The 25,000-nt window shown below is 48.2% G+C and overlaps 1 protein-coding gene across 1 annotated transcript in view; it reads right to left on the bottom strand.

Moving 5' to 3' along the window:
* adamts10 (ADAM metallopeptidase with thrombospondin type 1 motif, 10) overlaps positions 1 to 22,851 on the bottom strand; it is a gene marked incomplete at its 5' end in the record, with an annotated part of 70,017 nt that extends 47,166 nt beyond the window's left edge. The window contains 7 exons of the mRNA XM_083647917.1: positions 1,144 to 1,289; positions 4,467 to 4,550; positions 6,922 to 7,124; positions 7,538 to 7,706; positions 12,920 to 13,129; positions 13,222 to 13,361; positions 22,758 to 22,851. Coding sequence (XP_083504043.1) covers positions 1,144 to 1,289; positions 4,467 to 4,550; positions 6,922 to 7,124; positions 7,538 to 7,706; positions 12,920 to 13,129; positions 13,222 to 13,361; positions 22,758 to 22,851 — 1,046 coding nt within the window. The remainder of the gene's footprint in view (positions 1 to 1,143; positions 1,290 to 4,466; positions 4,551 to 6,921; positions 7,125 to 7,537; positions 7,707 to 12,919; positions 13,130 to 13,221; positions 13,362 to 22,757) is intronic.
* Positions 22,852 to 25,000: the final 2,149 nt, after the last annotated feature.

Raw genomic sequence — 25,000 nt, forward strand, 5'->3', positions numbered from 1 at the left:
TGATCCTCTGCATTTGACCCATCCTCTACTACAGGGGTGTCCAAACTGTATGATAGTGCTGTCATCCTTAGGGGAACGGGAAAAATGCAAATTGAACTTGCTTGATTAACCAATACTGTGTGAAGGGCCACATATTATATTTTGAGAGAGAAGCCGAGGGCCACTTAAGGGCCGCATCTGGCCCCCGGGCCGGACTTTGGAGGACATGCCTGCTTTACTAGGAACCTTCCTAGAACTAGGAGCTGCCTTGCCCTGCCTCTCTCTCTCATCCTCTCATGGTGTGTCTCTCCGTCTTCTCTTCTGTCTTTGTCTTTCTCTCCCTCCTCACATCTCTCTTTGACTCTGGCTCTCCAGATGGCGAGCTGGGCAGAGCGGCTCCAGAGCTGGGCAGAGAGGCTCCAGCTTTCGTCACCTTAGACAGGACAATATACAGCCCAACTCTCTTGGACTTGGCGTAAATGAGAGGCAATGAGGAGAGGGATTGGGAATGTGAGAGTTCAGCTCAGAGTGGACACTACTTTTAACCCTTATTTGAACAGCCAAACAGCTTCAACACATTTTTATTGACAACAAACGCCTGGAGAGTACGGGAGCAGTTGTCGGGGGAGCTGCCCACTATATCCACACTCTTGTAACATTTGCCAGAATAATATGTATATTATAGTGATATATATATATATATATATATATATATATATATATATATATAATATACATATATATATATACATACATTATCGTGAATAAGCCTAATCCTTCTCCTTGCTTTCCACATGTTTAACACTGTGAACCCTGGGAGTTTTATATAGAGGATCTGGTATGGTTTTAGCACTGTCGAATTGGTGTGATTTGATGAGGTGCACTTTGGACATTTGCCATGGATGACAAGTATCTAGGAAACTCCAAGAAAGCTAAAAACGCTTTCTTGGCTTAAAGAAGAAAACCATTCCCAAAATATGTCTATTTACATATGAAGAAAGCTGCAGCTCACATCATCTCTAGGATAATTGATTTAGCATTTAACGTATACTGCATACTTGCATAGGCCAAGCTCTGACTCAAGCACTTGAGGGTCAGCATTGTGTCCTTCATGGCTTCATTGCTTATCTCCACGGGATAGGTTTGTCTGTTTAGCGCTCTGACCTGGTGATGAGCACGGCGGTGTCGTGGTGAGCGATGCCGTTGTCTGGTATCGCGTTCCCATAGCTGCTCCGGTGCTGGATGGTTTTCTGCCACTTACAGAAGCTGTCCAAAGACTTCCCAGCATGGTGGTTGATCTCTAGTGTGGGCTGGCAGAGACAAAGAGAGAAGAAATACAGACTCTCAATGAAATGAGGCAGCTAAAATATAGGGTCATTCTTATGGGTTTAAATCTTAAATCACAACGGAATAACGCTTTCACACCCAAGGGTCCAACCAGGGTTATTCCCAGGTTGATTTTGGGTATGAAATGGTTAACCCGGGTTGCTCGACCCGGCTTGGCGACCCACATCGAGAGTTGGGTTTGACCCGGGTCTGAGATATTTGTTATGCTGATAGCCTATGCTAATTGTTATGGATCTCTCCTGGGTTGTGACCCAGGTCTTATCTGAATTGTCATGAGCAGGGATTATTAACCTGTGTTGACCGACTTGGTGTGAATTGACAAAAGAAGTGTTGAACATGGTTCAAGTAACCCTGGTCCAGCCCTGGTCATTGGTATGAAAGTGCTATAAGACAAAGATTACGATTATTAGCATTTCATTTTGGAATGCACATTACCAAAGACGAGTAATTTGATAAGGTTATTCCAATATCATCAGAAAGGAGGATTTAACAATAGGAGACCAATAAAGTGTTAGAGACTAAAGCTATTCATCACACAGTCCAGGTATGGCATTTCCTGCATTGCACTGTTTCTTAACCTATCAGGCCTGAGTGCTGCTAGCATACGTTCATTAGATCACCGGGTCGTCGCAGCTGGTCGTCCTATCGGCGCAGCTTGGCGGAGGGGGGCATGCAGCTCCTCGAAAATGTGACTCCGTGGTGTCATCGCGGATGTGACGTGACCAGCACGAGAGCTGTGATTGGCTGTTGCCTTGGGCCGCGCTGACGTACTTGTTGTGAGGATTGAGGAAACGCCATTTCCTCATTTAACAGTGCTTGTCCCTCATCTAGCAAAGCCTTCTGCAGGCTCACCGGAATGAGTTTTGAAATGGAGGGACAATAAAATGTCCCCCCCCCCCCCCCCCACCGACATGATTGCAAGTTCTTGGTAAACGACACGATAACGTCATATGTAACGGACATGAGTGTACCACAAGCCACCTAGTGTTTTGGACGTGTACCGCAGCCAACGCGCCGAGTTACGCTCGAGTATGCACAATCTTGTCGTCGCCGCTAGTTGGCGGCAAGGCTCCTAGTTGAGGCTGCGCAGAACCTTGTCAGCGCCTTGAGGGGAGGGGAGGGGGAGGGGGGGAGGGGGAGGGGAGGAGGGGGAGGGAGGGCTCTGCTGGCCACAGCTGGCTAGAGGAATGCATGCGGTGACATAACTAGTAATTGTCTCATCCCACAGTCGCTCATTTCTGGGCCCAACTGCTGGCCTGGTTCTGTCTTCCAGGGGCAGTTTGCCGTTTTCAGACCTGGAAACCGACAAACAGAACCCGCTCAGCGAGACTTTACTTTCAGTCCTGTGTCCCCGACCTCAACCTCAACCAGTCCCATCATGCAGTAAGAATAACAACGCTAATACTGCGCACACCACTAATGATCCGAACATTTATTTCTTCCTTTCTTGAGTCGGTCACGTGACGAGCAGCTCCGAGGGGCAAATTATAGGGCTTATTTTTAGAGCGTATGAAGAGATGTGCCTTAATAAGACAGCTATGGAGGAAAGCTCACTGTAATGCCCCTCTAATACAGCATGATTCATTTGTCAAAGCCCTATTAGGTCAACATGAGGATACAGAGGGTAACCCCAACCTGCCGCCCTGTCTCACCACATGCTGTTAATAGCAGACTAATAAGGTCAGTGGCTGGCTGGCTGGCTGGCTGGCTGGCTGGCTGGCTGTGTGGAGCCAGATCGCTCAGTGATTTCATGCGCGGTGCCGGTAAGGTCATGTACTTTTTTACTTGATGGGTTCCAACTCCCTGCCTTCTTCAACTGCGGTGTGGATTCTCAATCTGTGACATTTCTTAAGCCCCCAATCACTCTCTCCTATCATACGTAATAAGAAAAAGAGGGTGGATGTTAGAAAGATAAAAAATGGCTGGCGACTGTTAGAAGGCAGAGCTCAAGGAGGTTTGGTCCATTTGAGATGCCGACGGTGTGTTCTGACTGCGGGTCAGTTGCCTAGGCTGCATGCTGTGTACTGGACACACGTGGGTTTGTGCACCCTCAGTATATCTGCCCTCTCTGTGCAGCATGTGGGTTAAGAAGCGGGATGCCAAAATGCCATCAGCGGCCACCAAGGCAGGAGAGGAGGACGGCGAATTCAGATCGCTTCAGATTTAGATGCTGATATTTTTGCATGAACTTTTATGAGGCCTAAATGTGCGTCACAGCGGCGGTCAGAGAGGTCACCACCGCCTGCGCCCGTAACAAGCAGCGCACTCATAAAGCAACTCTGTCTGGCAGGTACAAGTCTCTCCTCGTTCTCTGACTTGACTCTGTCTGGCAGGTACAAGTCTCTCCTCGTTCTCTGACTTGACTCTGTCTGGCAGGTACAAGTCTCTCCTCGTTCTCTGACTTGACTCTGTCTGGCAGGTACAAGTCTCTCCTCGTTCTCTGACTTGACTCTGTCTGGCAGGTACAAGTCTCTCCTCGTTCCCTGACTTGACTCTGTCTTGCAGGTACAAGTCTCTCCTCGTTCTCTGACTTGACTCTGTCTGGCAGGTACAAGTCTCTCCTCGTTCTCTGACTTGACTCTGTCTGGCAGGTACAAGTCTCTCCTCGTTCTCTGACTTGACTCTGTCTGGCAGATACAAGTCTCTCCTCGTTCTCTGACTTGACTCTGTCTGGCAGGTACAAGTCTCTCCTCGTTCCCTGACTTGACTCTGTCTGGCAGGTACAAGTCTCTCCTCGTTCTCTGACTTGACTCTGTCTGGCAGGTACAAGTCTCTCCTCGTTCCCTGACTTGACTCTGTCTGGCAGGTACAAGTCTCCCCTCATTCCCTGACTTTCCCACCTCTCACCTCACCCTTCCTCTCTTCTTCCCCTGCGCTCCTCTCTTCCGCCCGTTCCATCCTCTCCTCTTCCTCCTCCCTCCTGCTTTCGTTACAGCCACACCACTCAGACTTCCACTCACAATCTTTCAGTCTCCACTGGGAGCGGTGGGGGAAGGACACTTAAGCCAATAATTTGACACAAACAAGGAGCTCATAGACGCTGGCCAGAGGAGAGGAGGAGGAGAAGGGAGGAGAGTAACAGCGCTGTCCAGTGTGTTCTTGTCGAGTACAAAACAGGCCAGTTGGACCCTGTTAATTACCTGGTCTTCCATAAGCAGGATGAGCCGCGTCACCACAATGTTGACTGCATTCCCCAGGCTAGAATCCTGGAACAGTTTGGCAACCTGACCTCCAGGGAAACAAGAAAAGACCAGTCTTAAAAACAGCTGACATGCCAATAGTGAACATTAATCAGAGTGACACGAGAGATGAATCAGCCTCGGAAAGAAGTGAAACTCTGGTAACAGACAAGGAAAGAAATCTCTACATGGTAAGAATAGTCCAGACTTGGAAATAGATGAAACACCACCACTAGACACAAAATCATAAAAAAAAATCGGATGCATGATTTGACATAAAAAAAATCTTAAACAGATGGCCAACCTAGCCTGACATCGCCAGAACAATTCACAAATGCAAATGAGTTTGGAAACTCGCAGTTCAATTTCGATTTCCAGGGACCGTTATCAATGGGTCCAGACCAGAGCAATCTAGTAAGAGAGTGGCGTCAGCGGAGGTCCAAAATGCGTGACTCAGTAGCCAATGAATACGAGGGATCAGCCGAGCAGCATTTTGGTAAACAAACCGCGTCACTGGGTGGCAACGGCAATGGAACCCTATGGAGCCCAAGTGGCGCAAGGCTAGAGTGTCTGACTCTAGCCAGTTAACTCTGTTTACATTTTAAAAACTGCGACAGTTCACACAACTTTAACACGACATGCAAGTATTATACATCAAACTCTTGAGCTACTTCTGTTCTCACTCAGAATGTCAAAATATAAGCGATGTGATGTATAGTTTTTTTTTTTTTTTGTTTGGCACAACTCATACTATTAACTGACGCTACTTTTGAATACTAAAATAAAGCAGATAGTGTACAATTTGATTCTTTAAACGTCGGTCGGACCCTTTCTAAGTACAACACAAACTGTCCATTTTGCTGCAACTCGACAGTGCTGCTTAATCCAGGACCTTACTTCCGGGAACTCTTGAGATTAAAAAAACTGGTCCATTGGAGTGAACGGAGATGTCGCGACTCTTCTATATACACGACTCTGGTGCAGACCAAAATGCCTCTGGACGCAATTGGATAGACCTGGCTACAACCAATCAGAGTGTGATGTAGCGCCGAGCTACATGAGAGAAAATATACCGTCCAACTACCGTTTAAAACTGTCACAATAGCGGACTCCACAGACTGTTCCACATCGGCGCCAGCCATCTTGGTTGTTTATGAAAATGCCTCAACGGGGCGCTCCTCTGTCAGTCATCGTATCCCGTAACCCGCCCCCAAATTAGATGAACAGTTGTGATTGGCCCGACCGTTTTCAGGTCAGGTGGAAATGTATCTGAACGGGAGGGAGAGCAGATGCGGCTGCCAGAGGGAGACCATACGCATCTGCCAGACCAAATAAAAGATTTCGTCAAATTCCCAGGCTATGAGCAAAAACCAGTTTATGAGAAAAGACACATGTTAGAAAAAGCTGTAAAAGCGAATAGCAATAAACAAAAACAGCAGACCTAAAAACAGCCGACATTTTAGCACTAGGCCTGACACTTAACAGCACCACGAGGAACTGAAGCTCCACTCAGACACTTGTCATTACCGGTGGCTGCTGTAATTTGGCCTAGTTTGCATGATGACACCACTGGAGAGTTTGTAACAGAGATTGTGTAACAGGCTGGATGCAACCTGCTCCGTAACAATAACAGGAGAGACACCATTCATTAAATACATTCCAGACACGAGTTTGTGTGAGTGTATAGGTTTAGGTGATTGACTGGCTGTGTGTGAAGTGATCCCCAGTGACAGAGGTAGTGCCTAGGCTATGATGACATACAACCTAAAGACGTCTGCAAGTCAGACGAAACCGCTAGGGTCTCTGACCCTAAAACATTGATCGGAACACAGCCTCCCCTAGGACTACAAATCTGTGTTTACATATCTTTAAACCATATTCATGTGATTGAGTCAAAGAAAATTGTCTTTTAAATAATTAAGTGAAACACAAGTGCTTGTTCCTGACTAATTATATTTGCCTCACAGAAGCACTCAAACGTCTTTTTATGCAGCAGACATTGCTGCTCTTCCTAACAATATCTGTGAGTCTGTAGCCAGTTTTGTCTCAAATGTTTCCAAGCTGACCGCATGTCTTTCCTTTGTTTTGAACCACGCCAAGTAACCGCACCAGAACTTGTTGGTGGATGACGTGTATGCTCTCACAGCAACTCTGAAAGCCTGGAGAAGCCACGCTAGACAAAAGCAATAGATTATCATCATAATCCGTCACCACGTCTTCTTCTCTCCCAGTCTGACTCAGAAACCAAGGATACAACTGCTGTTGTCAGACTAAAGCGAATCTATCAGGAGAGCTCTGGGATTGGGAAACGGATTCCGTTATACTTTCATCTATGAATATGGACTCATTATCATCTTCATCAGGTACCTTGTTTTGATGGAATGTGCGTATAGATCTTTTGTGTTGTGAAACTTACAATATTCATGACGGCCAGGATGTACTGCTCGATGTCTCTGCGGCCATGGTAGCCCACCATCATTTTGTCGGCGACCACCAGCGTCTCCACGTAGCGCTCTCGGCTCACGGAGCGCTTCAGAGGCAGCTGGCTACGGCCCACGTGATGGGGAGGTGTCTTCAGAGTCCGCTGCCACCATGACGCGCCCTTGCCCGGCTTCTCATCTGACCAGGATCACACACACATTTGAATAATAATGTAGTGAGGAGGACTCATTCATTGAAATATTTGGTTGAACTTGCCAGCACTGTAATGATGATGCGGTAAAACACACGATTTTGGGCAACTTTGCCGAGCAACCAGAGTGATGCCTCGACACACTTGATGTGTTTTTTTTTTACCTTTATTTGTCAAGGGATGGTTTTCTGAGACATTTGTTGCTCATTTTCAGCAACGCCCTGTAACACAGACTCAGTCACACCCATTCACACAACTGGGATCAACCAGTCCAGCATAACCACAAACACGTCTACTGCCGGCCACTAAACAGATCAACGGCAGTTGTTCCAGCCAGTCTGTAGAGTGAGAGAAACCAGTGAATCTAGTTCAAAAGAGCTGAATTGAGCCCAGTTCCTACCAATGACTCCACAGGACTGCTCCATGTACTGGTGTCGGAGCGATGACCGCTTGTAAACCACATGGGGGCGCCCCTCTGCCCTCTCCCCCCGCTCCATCTTGGTCTGGTTCCCTGGTGGGACCAGAGGCTCAATGAGGTACTCCTCTCCCCCTGTTACAATCACCCCCTGCTGCAGAGACAGTGGTGGAATAGAATAGAATAGAATAGAATAGGACCGATCATTGCCATTACCATACAGATATCACAAAAGAGACCCAACATTGTCATTGCCATAATAAAATTTACAAAAGTGGCATTAACTCTCAACCTGACGCCGACTGATGGTTTGTTACACAGAATCATCTGGGACCTCCTCATCTTGGATGACCCATCTGTCCATCACCGTCTATGCTCCTAGCTGTTGTACCTAAATCCCGCCCGTACTGTAGCTAGCTCTGAACGCTGAATGGTCCGGCCCAGCTTGGAGCACGGCAAGATGGATTTCTCGCAATTCCAGCTGCCCCGCAAGGTAGGGATGTCACGATACTAGAATTTCTACTTCGATACCGATACCCAGGAAAATATCGAAACTCTATACCATTTTCGATACCATGGGGATGATGACACATCAAGAAGCATAAAAATAAATGTAGACAGACGGATGGACAGATGATGCATGAAGGTGATGAAGGTAACATGAGGATGCGAACCTGTGCCCCTTGCGTTGGTAGGCAGGGACTTTACCCGGACGCCCAATAAAAACTTTTATTCTAATACATTTGATTTCATTAACAAGCCATTATTAGTTCAAAATGGGTGGAACATATTTTTACTGATGATGTAATAACAATAATATTGACTAATAATTTAATTTCCTGTAAGAATAAGAAGAGTCCAAAAACTCCAAAAAGTGCTCGATTCCTAGTCGCAAGCCCCGTTGCTGTGCAGCCTCGCCCACCCTGCAGCTCGCCAAGCTGGCCCTGCAGCTCACATACAGCTCGGCCGCTGCACGCGCGGGTGTGCGTGTGTGTTGCTCACAAAATGTTATTGCCCTTAAGTTTACATGCGCGCGGATGTGTGTGTGTGCCACTTGAGTTTACACAGTCTTATGACATCAGTGATGATGACATCATCAGTGTCTTATGACATCACTGATGACATCATCAGTGACTTATGACATCATCAGTGGTGTCACAATGCCTCTGGGATAAAAATTGAAACAGAGAACAGAGAATGCGGATAAATCCAGAAGGAGGCGGTAATGCAACATAAAGGATGCCAACTGCCATAAAACACCACAGAAGAAGAAGAAGAAGAAACAGAGATTGCCCACATTGCCCATAGATTGGTGAATGTTATCCACCTTATTTCTAGCTGTTACGTTGTGACACGTTTTACATCACAACGTAACATCAAAAATAAGGTGGATCGCATCAATAAATCCCTTATGAATTAACAATCACTGGTTAACAATAGGCTAAGGCTAAGGCCAAATTGAGTAGTTTTGAATTGCTTTGGGTTTTTTCTTAGGCCCCTAAAATTAGCTTGTTATTACATTATCCAGCAATTTCATACATTAACAGGTTTTATGACATTTTTTACCCATTTAGTGTGCTGTTTTATTACATTTTGACAAGCTATTACATTATCTGGCAGTGTCTCCACCATAAACATGGACATAAATTCACTAAAGCATCCCAGATGCCGTGATTTCATACACTCCTGAGCTCATTGCTGCAGTACAAGTAGGAGGCCTAGTAAGTAAGTGCATCTCAAGTGATGAATCAACACCACAGTGAATACATCGCACCCTCACATCCTGACACTGTATCTGACATGATCATCATATCGCTCTGTTCAGCCTGTCCCACCACAAACACTCCACAGTGTCAATTAGGGTCCTCTGTGGGTGAACTCAACACACACAGACACACGTGAGAGAGCGTGAGAGCCAGAAAGACAAAGAAAGAGAGAGAGAGAGAGAGAGAGAGTGAGAGAGTGAGATACACTAACACTTCCTTTGATTCTGGGTAGCTGTGTTGGCCCCGGTCTCTGGGGTCGGGGTGAGTGTTTCCCCTCGACTCGCGGCGGCAAGCTTTCAAAGTGCACCGAATCCCATAATGAAGTTAGTGATGCTCCTCTGGACACACAGCCCATTCGCTGTTGAATTTACTCCTGCTGGTCTGACCGACAGTAATTACGTGTGCAGCTTATTAACGCTTTGTGAACAGATCTAATCCGCAACTGTAGATACAAGTGTTATTCTGGGGCCTGCTATTTTGTTATGAGATGAAGCGCGACACAGGGAACTATGATTACAATGCTCTTCACCTGGCAAAATGAAAGAACACTGTATCAAATGATTCTGAAATTAACTCACTCTCTGCTCTGGGAGTCTAGGTAACAACAAACTGATGCCAGTCCTCTGCTGTGACGTGCTGAGGTGACAGTATGAGCTGTGTGACGTGCTGAGGTGACAGTATGAGCTGTGTGACGTGCTGAGGTGACAGTATGAGCTGTGTGACATGCTGAGGTGACAGGATGAGCTGTGTGACGTGCTGAGGTGACAGTATGAGCTGTGACGTGCTGAGGTGACAGTATGAGCTGTGTGATGTGCTGAGGTAACAGTATGAGCTGTGTGACGTGCTGAGGTGACAGTATGAGCTGTGTGATGTGCTGAGGTAACAGTATGAGCTGTGACGTGCTGAGGTAACAGTATGAGCTGTGTGATGTGCTGAGGTAACAGTATGAGCTGTGTGACGTGCTGAGGTGACAGTATGAGCTGTGTGATGTGCTGAGGTAACAGTATGAGCTGTGACGTGCTGAGGTGACAGTATGAGCTGTGTGACGTGCTGAGGTAACAGTATGAGCTGTGACGTGCTGAGGTGACAGTATGAGCTGTGACGTGCTGAGGTGACAGTATGAGCTGTGTGACGTGCTGAGGTAACAGTATGAGCTGTGTGATGTGCTGAGGTGACAGTATGAGCTGTGTGACGTGCTGAGGTGACAGTATGAGCTGTGTGACGTGCTGAGGTGACAGGATGAGCTGTGTGATGTGCTGAGGTGACAGTATGAGCTGTGACGTGCTGAGGTGACAGTATGAGCTGTGTGACATGCTGAGGTGACAGGATGAGCTGTGTGATGTGCTGAGGTGACAGGATGAGCTGTGTGACATGCTGAGGTGACAGTATGAGCTGTGTGACATCCTGAGGTGACAGTATGAGCTGTGTGACATGCTGAGGTGACAGGATGAGCTGTGTGACATGCTGAGGTGACAGTATGAGCTGTGTGACGTGCTGAGGTGACAGTATGAGCTGTGACGTGCTGAGGTGACAGGATGAGCTGTGTGACGTGCTGAGGTGACAGTATGAGCTGTGTGACGTGCTGAGGTGACAGGATGAGCTGTGTGATGTGCTGAGGTGACAGTATGAGCTGTGTGATGTGCTGAGGTGACAGGATGAGCTGTGTGACATGCTGAGGTGACAGTATGAGCGGTGTGACATGCTGAGGTGACAGTATGAGCTGTGACATGCTGAGGTGACAGTATGAGCTGTGACGTGCTGAGGTGACAGTATGAGCTGTGATGTGCTGAGGTGACAGTATGAGCTGTGTGACGTGCTGAGGTGACAGTATGAGCTGTGTGACGTGCTGAGGTGACAGTATGAGCTGTGTGACGTGCTGAGGTAACAGTATGAGCTGTGTGACGTGCTGAGGTGACAGGATGAGCTGTGTGATGTGCTGAGGTGACAGTATGAGCTGTGTGACGTGCTGAGGTGACAGTATGAGCTGTGTGACGTGCTGAGGTGACAGTATGAGCTGTGTGATGTGCTGAGGTGACAGTATGAGCTGTGTGACGTGCTGAGGTGACAGGATGAGCTGTGTGACGTGCTGAGGTGACAGTATGAGCTGTGTGATGTGCTGAGGTGACAGGATGAGCTGTGTGACGTGCTGAGGTGACAGTATGAGCTGTGTGATGTGCTGAGGTGACAGGATGAGCTGTGTGACGTGCTGAGGTGACAGTATGAGCTGTGATGTGCTGAGGTGACAGTATGAGCTGTGTGATGTGCTGAGGTGACAGTATGAGCTGTGTGATGTGCTGAGGTGACAGTATGAGCTGTGTGACGTGCTGAGGTGACAGTATGAGCTGTGATGTGCTGAGGTGACAGTATGAGCTGTGTGACGTGCTGAGGTGACAGGATGAGCTGTGTGATGTGCTGAGGTGACAGGATGAGCTGTGTGACGTGCTGAGGTGACAGTATGAGCTGTGATGTGCTGAGGTGACAGTATGAGCTGTGTGATGTGCTGAGGTGACAGTATGAGCTGTGACATGCTGAGGTGACAGTATGAGCTGTGATGAGCTGAGGTGACAGTATGAGCTGTGACATGCTGAGGTGACAGTATGAGCTGTGACATGCTGAGGTGACAGTATGAGCTGTGACGTGCTGAGGTGACAGTATGAGCTGTGATGAGCTGAGGTGACAGGATGAGCTGTGTGACGTGCTGAGGTGACAGTATGAGCTGTGTGACATGCTGAGGTGACAGTATGAGCTGTGTGACGTGCTGAGGTGACAGGATGAGCTGTGACCAGTGCAGCAGGCAAATGGTCATGATGGAAATGGGACTGATAAGGCATTATTTAGACATGTTTCAGATAGTTCAATATTTTCTGCAATATATACAGTATGTATATATATATATACATACAGTATATATATATATATAGAGAGAGAGAGAGAGAGAGAGACAGAGAGAGAGAGAGAGAGAGAGAGAGAGAGACTCTCAAGCCAACACAACAGCGTCTGGGCTGGCTGAGCTCAGAGCCTGGAGATGACCCGGGATGCCCCTGGACACGGCGCATCGGGCATCCCAGGTCATCTCCAGGCTCTGAGCTCAGCCAGCCCAGATGAGCTCAGCCAGCCCAGACGCTGTTGTGTTGGCTTGAAACTTCATAGGGGTTTTGGGAAGCGTAGTCCGAGCATGGTGATGATGGGTGTAAGTGATGTGTCATCCTCTTGGCTATTGTCTCGGGATATTAGTGTCTGTTGGAGTCTTTCAGGTAGCCAGCAGCCATTAGCTAGCCACCGTTAGCCTGTGCATGCAAACAAATAGCGGCAATCAGCACCCTGCCACACCAGGTGTGTGTCTTTCTCTCGCCGTCTCAACTCGCCACTGGGAGACCAGCGTTAGAGTTAACCCACCCCCCCCCCATGTACGTCAGTCTCTCCCTACTTCCCAACTCCACCTACACCTCCACACTATAGATCCTACCCCCAAGGCGTTGTGGCAGCAGTAAGGCTTTGGAGGATCTGAGACTTCGTTGCGTTGTTATCAGGATATACGGGTTGGTTTTGTGCAAAAGCTAAAGTGAGGGTGAGCAGTAGGAGAAGGAGGGTCCGGGCTTACCAGGCCATTACAGTTGCTGAGGGCCACTTTGCTGGAGTGCGGCTGGTCTTGGAGGTGACCTGCATAGTGGCATTGAGGGGAGTAGGGGTGACTCCAGGCTAGTCGGCCTCTCCTCCAGTACTCCACCCTGAACTGCCTGGAGAGCAGGCCGCCCTGCAGCGTCAGGTTCAGCAGGAAGTTGGTGCGCGGCGTGGACAGGTGGTAGAAGAGCTGAGAGGGGCGGAGAAAGAGATCACTCAGTTGAAGCTCTTTGCCCGTTACAAAATAAGCGAAATCAAAGCTCTAGACTCTAGAGTACATACAGTGTCTGGTGGCTCGTCCTCAGCGCTGCGTCGCCTTCGTCCGTGGTGTTGAGGGTTTTCTGTGTCCAGGGTCTCCCCGTCAGGTCCTACACGTACTGGGATGGCAATCTCGTACTGGCCTATGCTGGACAGGAACGCAGCTAGAAAGGGAGGACGACAGGCAATGAGAGAGTCGTGAGACCAGGATCAGACTTTATAAAGCCAGAATTCACTTTAAGAGTTCACTCTGAGAGTTGCTTATTTGAAACGAGGTTATTAGGCTTTTTATAGAGAAAAGTCACCCGGCGAGAGAGAACCTTGACGACGTTTTGGTCCATAGCTCACAAGCCCCCCGCCACTCTGGACCCTCCTCCTCCTCCTCCTCCTCCACGAGGCCAAAGGGCCGTCGCCATGGTAACCCTGAAACTGTATACTTCCTGTCTCTCCCTGGCTATGCCGGGGCCTGGTGGAGATTTATTGTCCAAACACACACACAGCTCCAAACAGCCCCCAACGACAGCTAGCTAACGGGGGAAAGGTCACCGGGCAAATGAGCCCAGTTTTCATCAAACCGTTGGCTGTGGTTGGTAGAGTAGCAGCCCCTTCCCACACAGAGTCAACAGCCAGAGATTAGAGGTCCTGAGACAGCCTTGGAGAGCTCCACACGGGGGGGGGGGGGGTGCTCTGTGTACGACGGGTAGGTCTGGTTTAAATAAACAGCGAGCACCGCCACAAACCCCCTCTCTGCTTTTTTCCCTATCTTCTCCAACATCCTTCAGAAACATTGCTTTCATATAGAGCAGCTCTGATCTACTTCCCACAGTAGAGTCATCCTGCTCTGGCAAACTGCAGCACATAAGCAGGTGGTTATTATCATAACCTGGGCGAGCGTTTGAAGCACAGGAAAGGCCCCTGGAGAGCGAGGGGGAGGGCGCTTTCCTAATAAAGTAGATAGAACGTTAACGAGACCCCACACGCACACAACCGTATTCCGATGAAAGAGTCTCGCGATCTGAGCCCTTTTAACGAGATAATGAACACGTCGGTTGTTTTTACAACCGCATTCCAGCTCAATGCGTCGTGCCTTCAATTACGTCTATGAATAATCCTGTGACATGTAATCCATTACTCTCTGACCCCCGTCTGGAGCCTGACAGTAATCCTGCCAGACAGACAGGGCCACCTGTTAAACCTGCTGGCACAGCAGGTGGGCTTCACCACTGTTTTCATAAAGGCCTCTATCTCCATCGAGCAATCTAATCTATCCATCCACCCATTCCTCGTTCCCTCTTTAGTCAAGTCAAGGTTATTTATAGTCAGTTACATTGTTGCTTTACAGAACACAAAGAACACAGAACATATATTATTATGATGACTTTAAATCCCTCCTTCACATTCCAGCTTAAAACGTCCTGCTAGAATTCATCTGCTTCTCTTTACCTACCTGTCCTCCTTTGTGATTGTTATAGATTTAATAAAAGGAACTCACTAAGAGAACATTGCTGTGTTACCTGGATTCATCTCATCATCTAGTCAGCGTGCTTCATGAAAAGACTGCCTCTAATATTTTGAATAATGACACACCCAACCATAGCTAGCCAGCCATCATGAAGCCTCAGAAATACTGCTATGGTATCAACGGCACTACTAAGTTCATCAAACCCACCTAGACGACTCGAATCACAATTTGAAGAAGCTGACTATACATCAAAGTCAAGCAAATATAGAATGAGAGTGGAAAACACACCCTGGCTAAATTGACCAGTAGGCCCTCCCAGTGTGGCCAGCAGGGTCACAGTACAGCAGCTTCTGTGCTGATAAATGCAGTCCCTCCCATGCACCCTCACCCCAGAGGGAGTGACGGTACTACACCCTCACCCCAGAGGGAGTGAGGGTCCACCCATCTGCAGGGCATCACCCTGCTATCACCAAGTGAAAACATTGGAAATGCTTTGGATGGAAAACTGTCCCTCCCTCCATCCTAGGTCCACCTCTACAGCAGATAGAGTAGTGGGGGGAGTCCATCCTAGGTCCACCTCTACAGCAGATAGAGTAGTGGAGGGAGTCCATCCTAGGCCCACCTCTACAGCAGATAGAGTAGTGGAGGGAGTCCATCCTAGGCCCACCTCTACAGCAGATAGAGTAGTGGAGGGAGTCCATCCTAGGTCCACCTCTACAGCAGATAGAGTAGTGGGGGGAGTCTATCCTAGGCCCACCTCTACAGCAGATAGAGTAGTGGGGGGAGTCCATCCTAGGCCCTCCTCTAGAGCAGATAGAGTAGTGGGGGGAGTCCATCCTAGGCCCTCCTCTAGAGCAGATAGAGTAGTGGGGGGAGTCCATCCTAGGTCCACCTCTAGAGCAGATAGAGTAGTGGGGGGAGTCCATCCTAGGCCCTCCTCTAGAGCAGATAGAGTAGTGGGGGGAGTCCATCCTAGGCCCACCTCTACAGCAGATACAGAGTAGTGGGGGGAGTCCATCCTAGGCCCACCTCTACAGCAGATACAGAGTAGTGGATGGAGTCTATCCTAGGCCCACCTCTACAGCAGATAGAGTAGTGGGGGGAGTCTATCCTAGGCCCACCTCTACAGCAGATAGAGTAGTGGGGGGAGTCCATCCTAGGCCCACCTCTACAGCAGATAGAGTAGTGGGGGGAGTCCATCCTAGGTCCACCTCTACAGCAGATAGAGTAGAGGAGGGAGTCTATCCTAGGTCCACCTCTACAGCAGATAGAGTAGTGGAGGGAGTCCATCCTAGGCCCACCTCTACAGCAGATAGAGTAGTGGAGGGAGTCTATCCTAGGTCCACCTCTACAGCAGATAGAGTAGTGGGGGGAGTCCATCCTAGGTCCACCTCTACAGCAGATAGAGTAGTGGGGGGAGTCCATCCTAGGCCCACCTCTACAGCAGATAGAGTAGTGGAGGGAGTCTATCCTAGGTCCACCTCTACAGCAGATAGAGTAGTGGGGGGAGTCCATCCTAGGCCCACCTCCGCTCAGGGCTCCACTTCTTTTAATGCTTTAGTTTAGAAGAAATTGACCTTTCAAAAAACAGTGGAATATGATAACTCTTTTCACTGTAGCTCTCTGACTGTAGACGGGCAGTTCCCTCCTTCTTGCTTTCTGTCTGTCCGTCCGTCTGTCCGTCTCTCTCTGTCTGTATGCCGGTCTATCTGTCTCTCTCTCTCTCTCTATCTGTGTCCCAGCTGTGCCACAGCTGTCTTCAGTCTGGGCAGCACAGAGGAGCGCTGGAGGTGGAGGTGGAGCTCCATCTCTGCAGAGGGACTGAGAGCCTGCCTGCCTGCAGCGCCGCACAGGCCTGTCAGCAGCTCGCCTGCTCGTAAGTCTCCTCTGAGCACGTCTGCCCCTCATTACAGGGACAAGGAGAGAGCAGTTAGCTCCTTCTCTCTCTCTGTCTGCCCCTCATTACAGGGACAAGGAGAGAGCAGTTAGCTCCTTCTCTCTCTCTGTCTGCCCCTCATTACAGGGACAAGGAGAGAGCAGTTAGCTGCTTCTATCTCCCTGTCTGCCCCTCATTACAGGGACAAGGAGAGAGCCTCATTACAGGGACAAGGAGAGAGCAGTTAGCTCCTTCTCTCTCTCTGTCTGCCCCTCATTACAGGGACAAGGAGAGAGCAGTTAGCTCCTCCTCTCTCCCTGTCTGCCCCTCATTACAGGGACAAGGAGAGAGCAGTTAGCTACTCCTCTCTCCCTGTCTGCCCCTCATTACAGCGACATGGAGAGAGCAGTTAGCTCCTTCTTTCTCCCTGTCTGCCCCTCATTACAGGGACAAGGAGAGAGCAGTTAGCTCCTTCTATCTCCCTGTCTGCTCCTCATTACAGGGACAAGGTAAGAGCAGTTAGCTCCTCCTCTCTCCCTGTCTGCCCCTCATTACAGGGACAAGGAGAGAGCAGTTAGCTCCTCCTTTCTCCCTGTCTGCCCCTCATTACAGGGACATGGAGAGAGCAGTTAGCTCCTTCTTTCTCCCTGTCTGCCCCTCATTACAGGGACAAGGAGAGAGCAGTTAGCTCCTTCTATCTCCCTGTCTGCCCCTCATTACAGGGACAAGGAGAGAGCAGTTAGCTCCTTCTATCTCCCTGTCTGCCCCTCATTACAGGGACAAGGAGAGAGCAGTTAGCTCCTCCTCTCTCCCTGTCTGCCCCTCATTACAGGGACAAGGAGAGAGCAGTTCACTCCTCCTTTCTCCCTGTCTGCCCCTCATTACAGGGACAAGGAGAGAGCAGTTCGCTCCTCCTTTCTCCCTGTCTGCCCCTCATTACAGGGACAAGGAGAGAGCAGTTAGCTCCTTCTTTCTCCCTGTCTGCCCCACATTACAGGGACAAGGAGAGAGCAGTTAGCTCCTTCTCTCTCCCTGTCTGCCCCTCATTACAGGGACAAGGAGAGAGCAGTTAGCTCCTTCTCTCTCTCTGTCTGCCCCTCATTACAGGGCTGTATTTTTAGGCTGAACGGCGAGACGATACTGTCTGTATTTTCTACAAGTAGGCTAAATGTTCAGTTGTAAGTCAAAGCCACATGTCAGATGTAAGGCTGGGTGATATGGTAAATGTGCTTTTCATCATCAATTTAGACATCAGGAACGTGTCATGATTTTAAAATATCTTCAAATCATCACAATATGATTCCACTTAAAGATGATAAATGATCATATTGAATTATTGCCCAGCCCTAGGTTTAGGTAAGGTTAGGTTTAGGCAACAAAGAAACTTGGTTGGGGTTAGGGTTATGGTTTGGGTCGAACGGGTTCGCCACTCCCACCCCTTCTCCCTAGTGCAACTGCAACTTTGACCTACTTAAACCCCAGACTGTTATGTCAAGAGCACTGGGGGACCGGGGTCACAGCGAGGTGACCTCCAGAGCACTGGGGGTCACAGCGAGGTGACCTCCAGACGCTCCTTCAGCATATTACCCTTCACATCTGCAATAATGATGCGAGGGGGTGTGGCACATCAGTGTATTTTGACTCTCCAGGAGTGAGACCGGATTGAGAATACAGCTAAATGTTTATTATGTAACTAATTTAAATGCTTTTAAAATCCAACTGTTAACGTGTTACATTCTGATGCCATGATAAAAACACATGCTTGTATTCTCAATTTATTTGATCAAAATTCAGAATTGTATTTAGAAAAATGAATAGTCACAATAGACAATAGTCTGGAAACAAATATTTTTCCATACTCTCTTTTCCTTTTTCCATACTTTTCCAGACCTGGAAAACACTCAAATAAAAATTCCATACTTTTCCATACTTGGAATCCTGTGGGTATAAAAATGTCCTATAAAAAATAATCCTGAGATAAGCGCGATATGTTTTTCTCATAGTTTAATATGTCCTCCATATGACTCAATGTTGAGATTCAAGATTTTTAGAAGTGGAAATGTCCGTTTCTTCTGATTTATATTGGTCTAAAAAAACAAATTCCAAGCATTGAAGCATACGCCTTTAGATCAAAATGGGTTTCTTTGCCAACAAACCTCCCAGCGTGTGTGAGCCCTGAAATGAGCGAGGAGGAGGAGGAGGGGGAGGAGGAAGACGACGACATGCGGTAGGCTAGAAAGGAGCGCGCGTAGTCAAATCAATTGGCAACTTTGATGATACTTCATCTCAGCATTGAAGCCATGGGCTCCTCCTGCGCGTAATTACGCAGTCGGGCCTCGTTCAGCTCACCAGATCCAGTGGCTTTTATCTCTGTTAGAGCCCCCGAATCGCACGCTACAAGCCAAGAATACATGTATAGAGAACTGAGAACATGTGTGTGTGTGTGTGTGTGTGTATATATATACACACACACACACACACACACACACACACACACACACATATATATATACACACACACACACATATATACACATATATATATATACAGTATATATATATATACATATATATACTGTATGTGTATATACTGTATATATATATATATATATATATATATATATATATATATATATATATATATATATATATATATATATGTATATATATATACATATATATATATATATGTATATATATATACATATATATATATATATGTATATGTATATGTAACAAACTGTTACAATATAACGAGAGATATTCGCGAGAGCAGAAAGTAGCGAGGACAGCTGTTTTGGGTCTGCTGCTACGGCCATTTCGCTTTGCCTTGCAAATGTTTACAGCTGCCGTAAACCGTTTCGCTCTGCCTAGCAACAGACCCAAAACAAGAAGGATGGATTTCCTCTCTACATCAAAGGGTTTTCTACTCTCGCGAACATCTCTCGTTATATTGTAACAGTTTGTTTGAAAGTCATTTTGTAATTTTGTGGTTATGTGGCCGAAGTGGCTGCCGCAAACCGTTTCATTTCACTTCCTGATCTGCCGGCCCTGCAGACAAACTAATCATCAAGACAACACTGGCCGATTCACTCTGCGTTCAAGCGAGACTACTCAGCGTTTGGTCTCATCTACTATCTGAGGTAAGATGTGAGGCATCAATATTAAATTTAGACTGTTTAATAACAATCGAAAATCTTGCTCGTAGCTGCTTTAATTTCGATTAATGCGATTGCAGCCCTGAGACCAGATCTGAGTCACAAAGGGTCAAAGGTCAGACCATGTTTCCGTGTGCAGTCCCAGCCCTCTATGGGGATTTGTGAGGTTGGATGGGAGGGATCTGGGATCCCTGTCAGGCAGGGTGAGTGGTGGTTTTGAAGGAAGCGCTGTGGCAGGCTACTGGAGACAGATGACTGGGACGGGGTCAGAGGTTAAGTTGAGGAAATACACAATCACAGCCTTGTTCTGGATGACAAGCCACGGACACTCAGGGAATTTATGCCTCTGCCTTTGGGGAGGGGACAGTCTGCCCAACTTTAGTGTGCACATGTGTGTGAGAGAGAGGGGGAGGGAGAGAGAGAGAGAGAGAGAGAGAGAGAGAGAGAGAGAGAGAGAGAGAGAGAGAGAGAGAGACTGCTGTGGTGAGAGGTGGTTGGGGGGGGGGCATATATGTGCTACAGCACATGATTTGTGAAGCAGAGTTCAAGTTCAGCAGCCCAGACCCACAGGCCTGAAGCGTGCCTCACTCAGTCAGTCAGACAGCCGGGTCAGAACCTGTAACGTATGGCACGGTCATTTTAACTCCACCATGTCTCGGCTGAGCGCTGCATGTGGATAATAGATAAAAACAATTACAGGGGCTATGGTGCATATTATTTTAGATCCTTAAATTACATCAAAGCGAATCTAAATACGCACTTCTATTACCCAAATGAATGGTGAATTAAAAATAGATGCAGCGTTTTCTTCTGAACATCCAAACATGGGCAGCATGGAGTGGTAAGAGGTTTTTAAAAGGGTTTCAGCCCAAATGAAAAACACAGTTCTTCTCACCCTGGGAACCTGGCTCGTTAAAATATATTAAAGTACTCTTGTGAAGTAGACCCATTTCTAATTTACATTCCCAACAAATGACTGAAAATAATCAAAACAACACAGAATATAAATCATAGAAGATAAACCAATGATTTTTTTTGGCCACTGTTCAGATCATGGACCTAAGATAATAGTTCTGTAACTTTAAACCCAGGTTTCTGAGTCAGCATAAGGATTACGTATAGGTACTTTAATTTTTTTTTTTTATGCGCTGCCAGGGGCTGGCATGCTAGCGATGTTTGCTAAGCGGAGGCTGGGCTGGGCTTAGTCTCACATGAGCCTCTTCTAAACATGAAGTCTGGATCATGTCCGGCTAGCCAGAGCAGGATATTTTCCGGTTTTACCTTTCTAGACATGAGGAGTCTGTGTTTAGAAACAGCTGGAAATGGTCCGTATTCTCTCTGCCAGTGGGCAGGGGGAGGGGGTGCGGTAGCGTGTATAACAAGAAATGTGATATGGAAACAGCTTTAGCGAATCTGTAACCAAACTCTATTCAAAAACATGCCGTTTTAACGGAGGATCCATTCCGACCATTCAGGCAATAACGTGTGGTGGCAATGTGCCAAAAATGAGCGCTTGCCATTGTTACATCGGCCAAAAGCAGCCCAGTCAAAATAGTGGTCGCACCGTCGTCAATCACTGTGGGTGATTTATTTTACAAGTGGCATTCAAGTCATATCTGACTAGTTTTCAATTTATTTCTCCCCACAAAAGTTAGGCTAGGCCTATGTCTCGATATAGGCTGTCAGTCAGTCAGCTCCTCTCCGCAGCTGTGTTAGCTTGGACGCTCACAGTCACAACACTGCCTCACAATAGGCTACTTGGCTGTATCCAACTCGAGACAATCTCCATATTACACCATAGTATCGCGATATTTTGCCTGACGATATTGTATCGATATTTGGACGCCAAGTATTGATATATATATATAAAAAAAAAAAAAGAATTGCAGGCCATGCCATGCCAGGCCACCGGGCATCTGCCCGAAGCGCCCGATGGTGCAGTGCGCGCCTGCAGTACCGTATTGAGTCCAGAGAAGCTTAATAATGTAGCCTACATGTGGGGCAAAAACAAAACAAAACAAAAAAGCACTGCATGTTTTCCTTCCGGTGAGGTCAAGGAAAAGGTAGGAAAAGGAGTCAGACAATATATCGAAATATCGCAATATTCAATATATCGCAATACTAGCATATCGCAATATCGCAATACTATCGTATCGTGACTCAAGTATCGTTTCAGTATCGTATCGTGGGCATCTGGTGATTCCCACCCCTACTATGCTAAGCTGCTCAAAGTGTGAGGCGGAGTCTAAACAAACGTCTTGTCCGCCACTTCATGTTTGGGTGGGAACTTTAGGATTTTTCTGTTAAAGCAGCTACGAGCAACTTTTTCGATTGTTATTAAACAGTATAAATTTAATATCAATGCATCACATCTTACCTCTAATAGTCGACGAGACCAACGCAGAGTAGTCTCGCTTGAGCCCCGAGTGAATCGGCCAGTGTAGGCTGTCTGTGGCCAGGGAAGATCAGGAAGTGAAATGAAACGGTTTGCAGCAGCCACTTCGGCCATAACCACAAAATAACTTCCAAAAAACTTGTTAGAATATAACGAAAGATGTTCGCGAGAGTATGCGTGGCGTTCACATTGTTTATGTTATGTTGCTAGGCAGCACAAACGGCGAGGCAGGCAGCTGCGTTTCACTTCCGGGTTTCACTTCCGCGTTTCACTTCCGGGTAGCCGGGCCGGCGGTAAGGAGAGAGAGAGAGAGAGCCCCCTGTTGACGCGAGTTTAGACAGACACAGACTAATAATCACCTAAGGGAGCAATCTCAGATACACACGGCTTTGGTCTCAGCTGCTATTATAGGTAAGATGTGATGCATCAATATTGTAATTATACTGTTTAATAACAATCGAAAAAGTTGCTCGTAGCTGCTTTAAATGATTGGCTGTTTGCATGTCATGCGCAGCACACTCCATTATCAAGGGAAATATTGATATATATTGAACAATTTTCTTATTGTATTGATGAAGTGTCTATTGCCGATATATATTGCTATTGTTTTATTACGTATATACCCTCCTTGCTGGGGCAGATGTTTTGGCTTATAGTGCGTCCTCTCACCTTGTGACGACTCATCTCTGTGACCTCCGGCGACCTCGGTGGCAACCATGGCGACGATGACAGCACAGGCCAGGGTCCTCCATAGCGTTTCCATGGTTACTACAGTAGTTGCTATAGTAAGGAGATTCAGTGCAGTGGTCCCCGGGCCTCTGTCCCAACATGTCTCCAGCCCTCTCGGAACGCCCCCCCCCCCTCGCCTAGCAGTGGGACAGCTCAGTGCTCTCTGGGGCCATGGCTGCTGCTGCTGCTGCTGCTGCTGCAAGAGACAGTCTGGCAATGGTCTCTCTCTCTCTCTCTCTGTCTGTCTGTCCCTTTGTCTTAGTCTCTCGATCTCTTACTCTGTGTCTTTTGGGGGGGGGGGGGGGGTTTGCTGGAAGAGTGGTTCCTTCAGCAAGACATAGCAGCCTCTACGACAGTCTGTCAGCCGCTCAGTCTGTCCTGTTGGCCTGATGATGACGATGATTCCTGGAGAAGTCCTGAGAGAGGAGTGTAGGGAGTGGGAGGTGTGTGTGTGTGTATGTGTGTGTGTGTGCGCATGTGTGTGTACGTGTCGTGCGCATGTGTGTGTGTGTGTGTGCATGTGTGTGTGTGTGTGTGTGTGTGTGTGTGTGTGGGTAGGGGAGGGAGGGAGGCTTCCAGTGGTCTCAGCAGTGTCCGTGGGGTCAGACTCCTCTCTGTCGCCCTGCAGAAGAGAAAGAGTTTATTGAGGAGGAGGAGGAGAGTGAAGGCACACACAAACAGAGAGAGAGACATGATGAGATCCCTCTGACCGCCCACCATGCATTAGCCTCTCTCTGACCAGTCCAATCTAGCCGCTTCACGGTCTGTGTCCGGTGAAGTCCAGCTCTCTTAGCTACTGTATACTCGACCAGGCCTTCTGCGAGGGCCAAACAGCGTGCCTTTCTTTTCCGATGAGCCGGGACAACAGAGTGGGTCCCAACCTGGGGCCCCTCTCCTCTCCTCTCCGGCCCCTCTCTCTCTCTCTCTCTCTCTCTTGAAGGAGAAAGAGTTCAAACACAAAGGAAGCCATTGATGTTGTCAGAAGCTTAAAGCCCAGACAGGCTGCAAGTGGCTCTTATGTCAGAGGCCACAGGGCTAAAAGGAGCCAATTTGGGGCAAGCAGCAGGTTGCCATGCTGCTCCGCTGGCTGGCTGCTCGTACGGCTGAGTGACTTGCTGGCTGGCTGTGTTGGCAGAGTGAGTGAGTTGCTGGCTGGCTGTGTGACTTGCTGGCTGGCTGTGTTGGCTGAGTGACTTGCTGGCTGAGTGCCTTGCTGGCTGGCTGTGTTGGCTGAGTGAGTGACTTGCTGGCTGGCTGTGTTGGCTGAGTGAGTGACTTGCTGGCTGGCCGTGTTGGCTGAGTGACTTGCTGGCTGAGTGACTTGCTGGCTGGCTGTGTTGGCTGAGTGAGTGACTTGCTGGCTGGCTGTGTGACTTGCTGGCTGGCTGTGTTGGCTGAGTAACTTGCTGGCTGGCTGTGTTGGCTGAGTGACTTGCTGGCTGGCTGTGTTGGCTGAGTGACTTGCTGGCTGGCTGTGTTGGCTGAGTAACTTGCTGGTTGGCTGTGTTGGCTGAGTGACTTGCTGGCTGGCTGTGTTGGCTGAGTAACTTGCTGGCTGGCTGTGTTGGCTGAGTGACTTGCTGGCTGGCTGTGTTGGCTGAGTGACTTGCTGGCTGAGTGCCTTGCTGGCTGGCTGTGTGACTTGCTGGCTGGCTGTGTGACTTGCTGTCTGTGTGACTTGCTGGCTGGCTGAGTGACTTGCTGGCTGGCTGAGTGACATGCTGGCTGTATTGGCTGAGTGACTTGCTGGCTGGCTGTGTTGGCTGAGTGACTTGCTGGCTGAGTGACTTGCTGGCTGGCTGTGTTGGCTGAGTGACTTGCTGGCTGAGTGACTTGCTGGCTGGCTGTGTTGGCTGAGTGACTTGCTGGCTGGCTGAGTGACTTGCTGGCTGGTTGTGTTTGCTGAATGACTTGCTGGCTGGCTGTGTTGGCTGAGTGACTTGCTGGCTGGCTGTGTTTGCTGAATGACTTGCTGGCTGGCTGTGTTGGCAGAGTGACTTGCTGGCTGGCTGTGTTTGGCTGCTCCTACGGCTGAGTGACTTGCTGGCTGGCTGCCTGACTGTACGGCTTACTGATTGGCTGGCTTCCTGGCTAACTGACTGATGGTATGAGGGACTATATGCAGCTTGTTTACATCGCCAGCAAAGATGAGGGTGAATTTGAGCTTTGAAATATGCTCTCTC

The sequence above is a fragment of the Poromitra crassiceps genome (assembly GCF_964638095.1).
Source record: "Poromitra crassiceps genome assembly, chromosome: 12".
NCBI lineage: Eukaryota > Metazoa > Chordata > Actinopteri > Beryciformes > Melamphaidae > Poromitra > Poromitra crassiceps.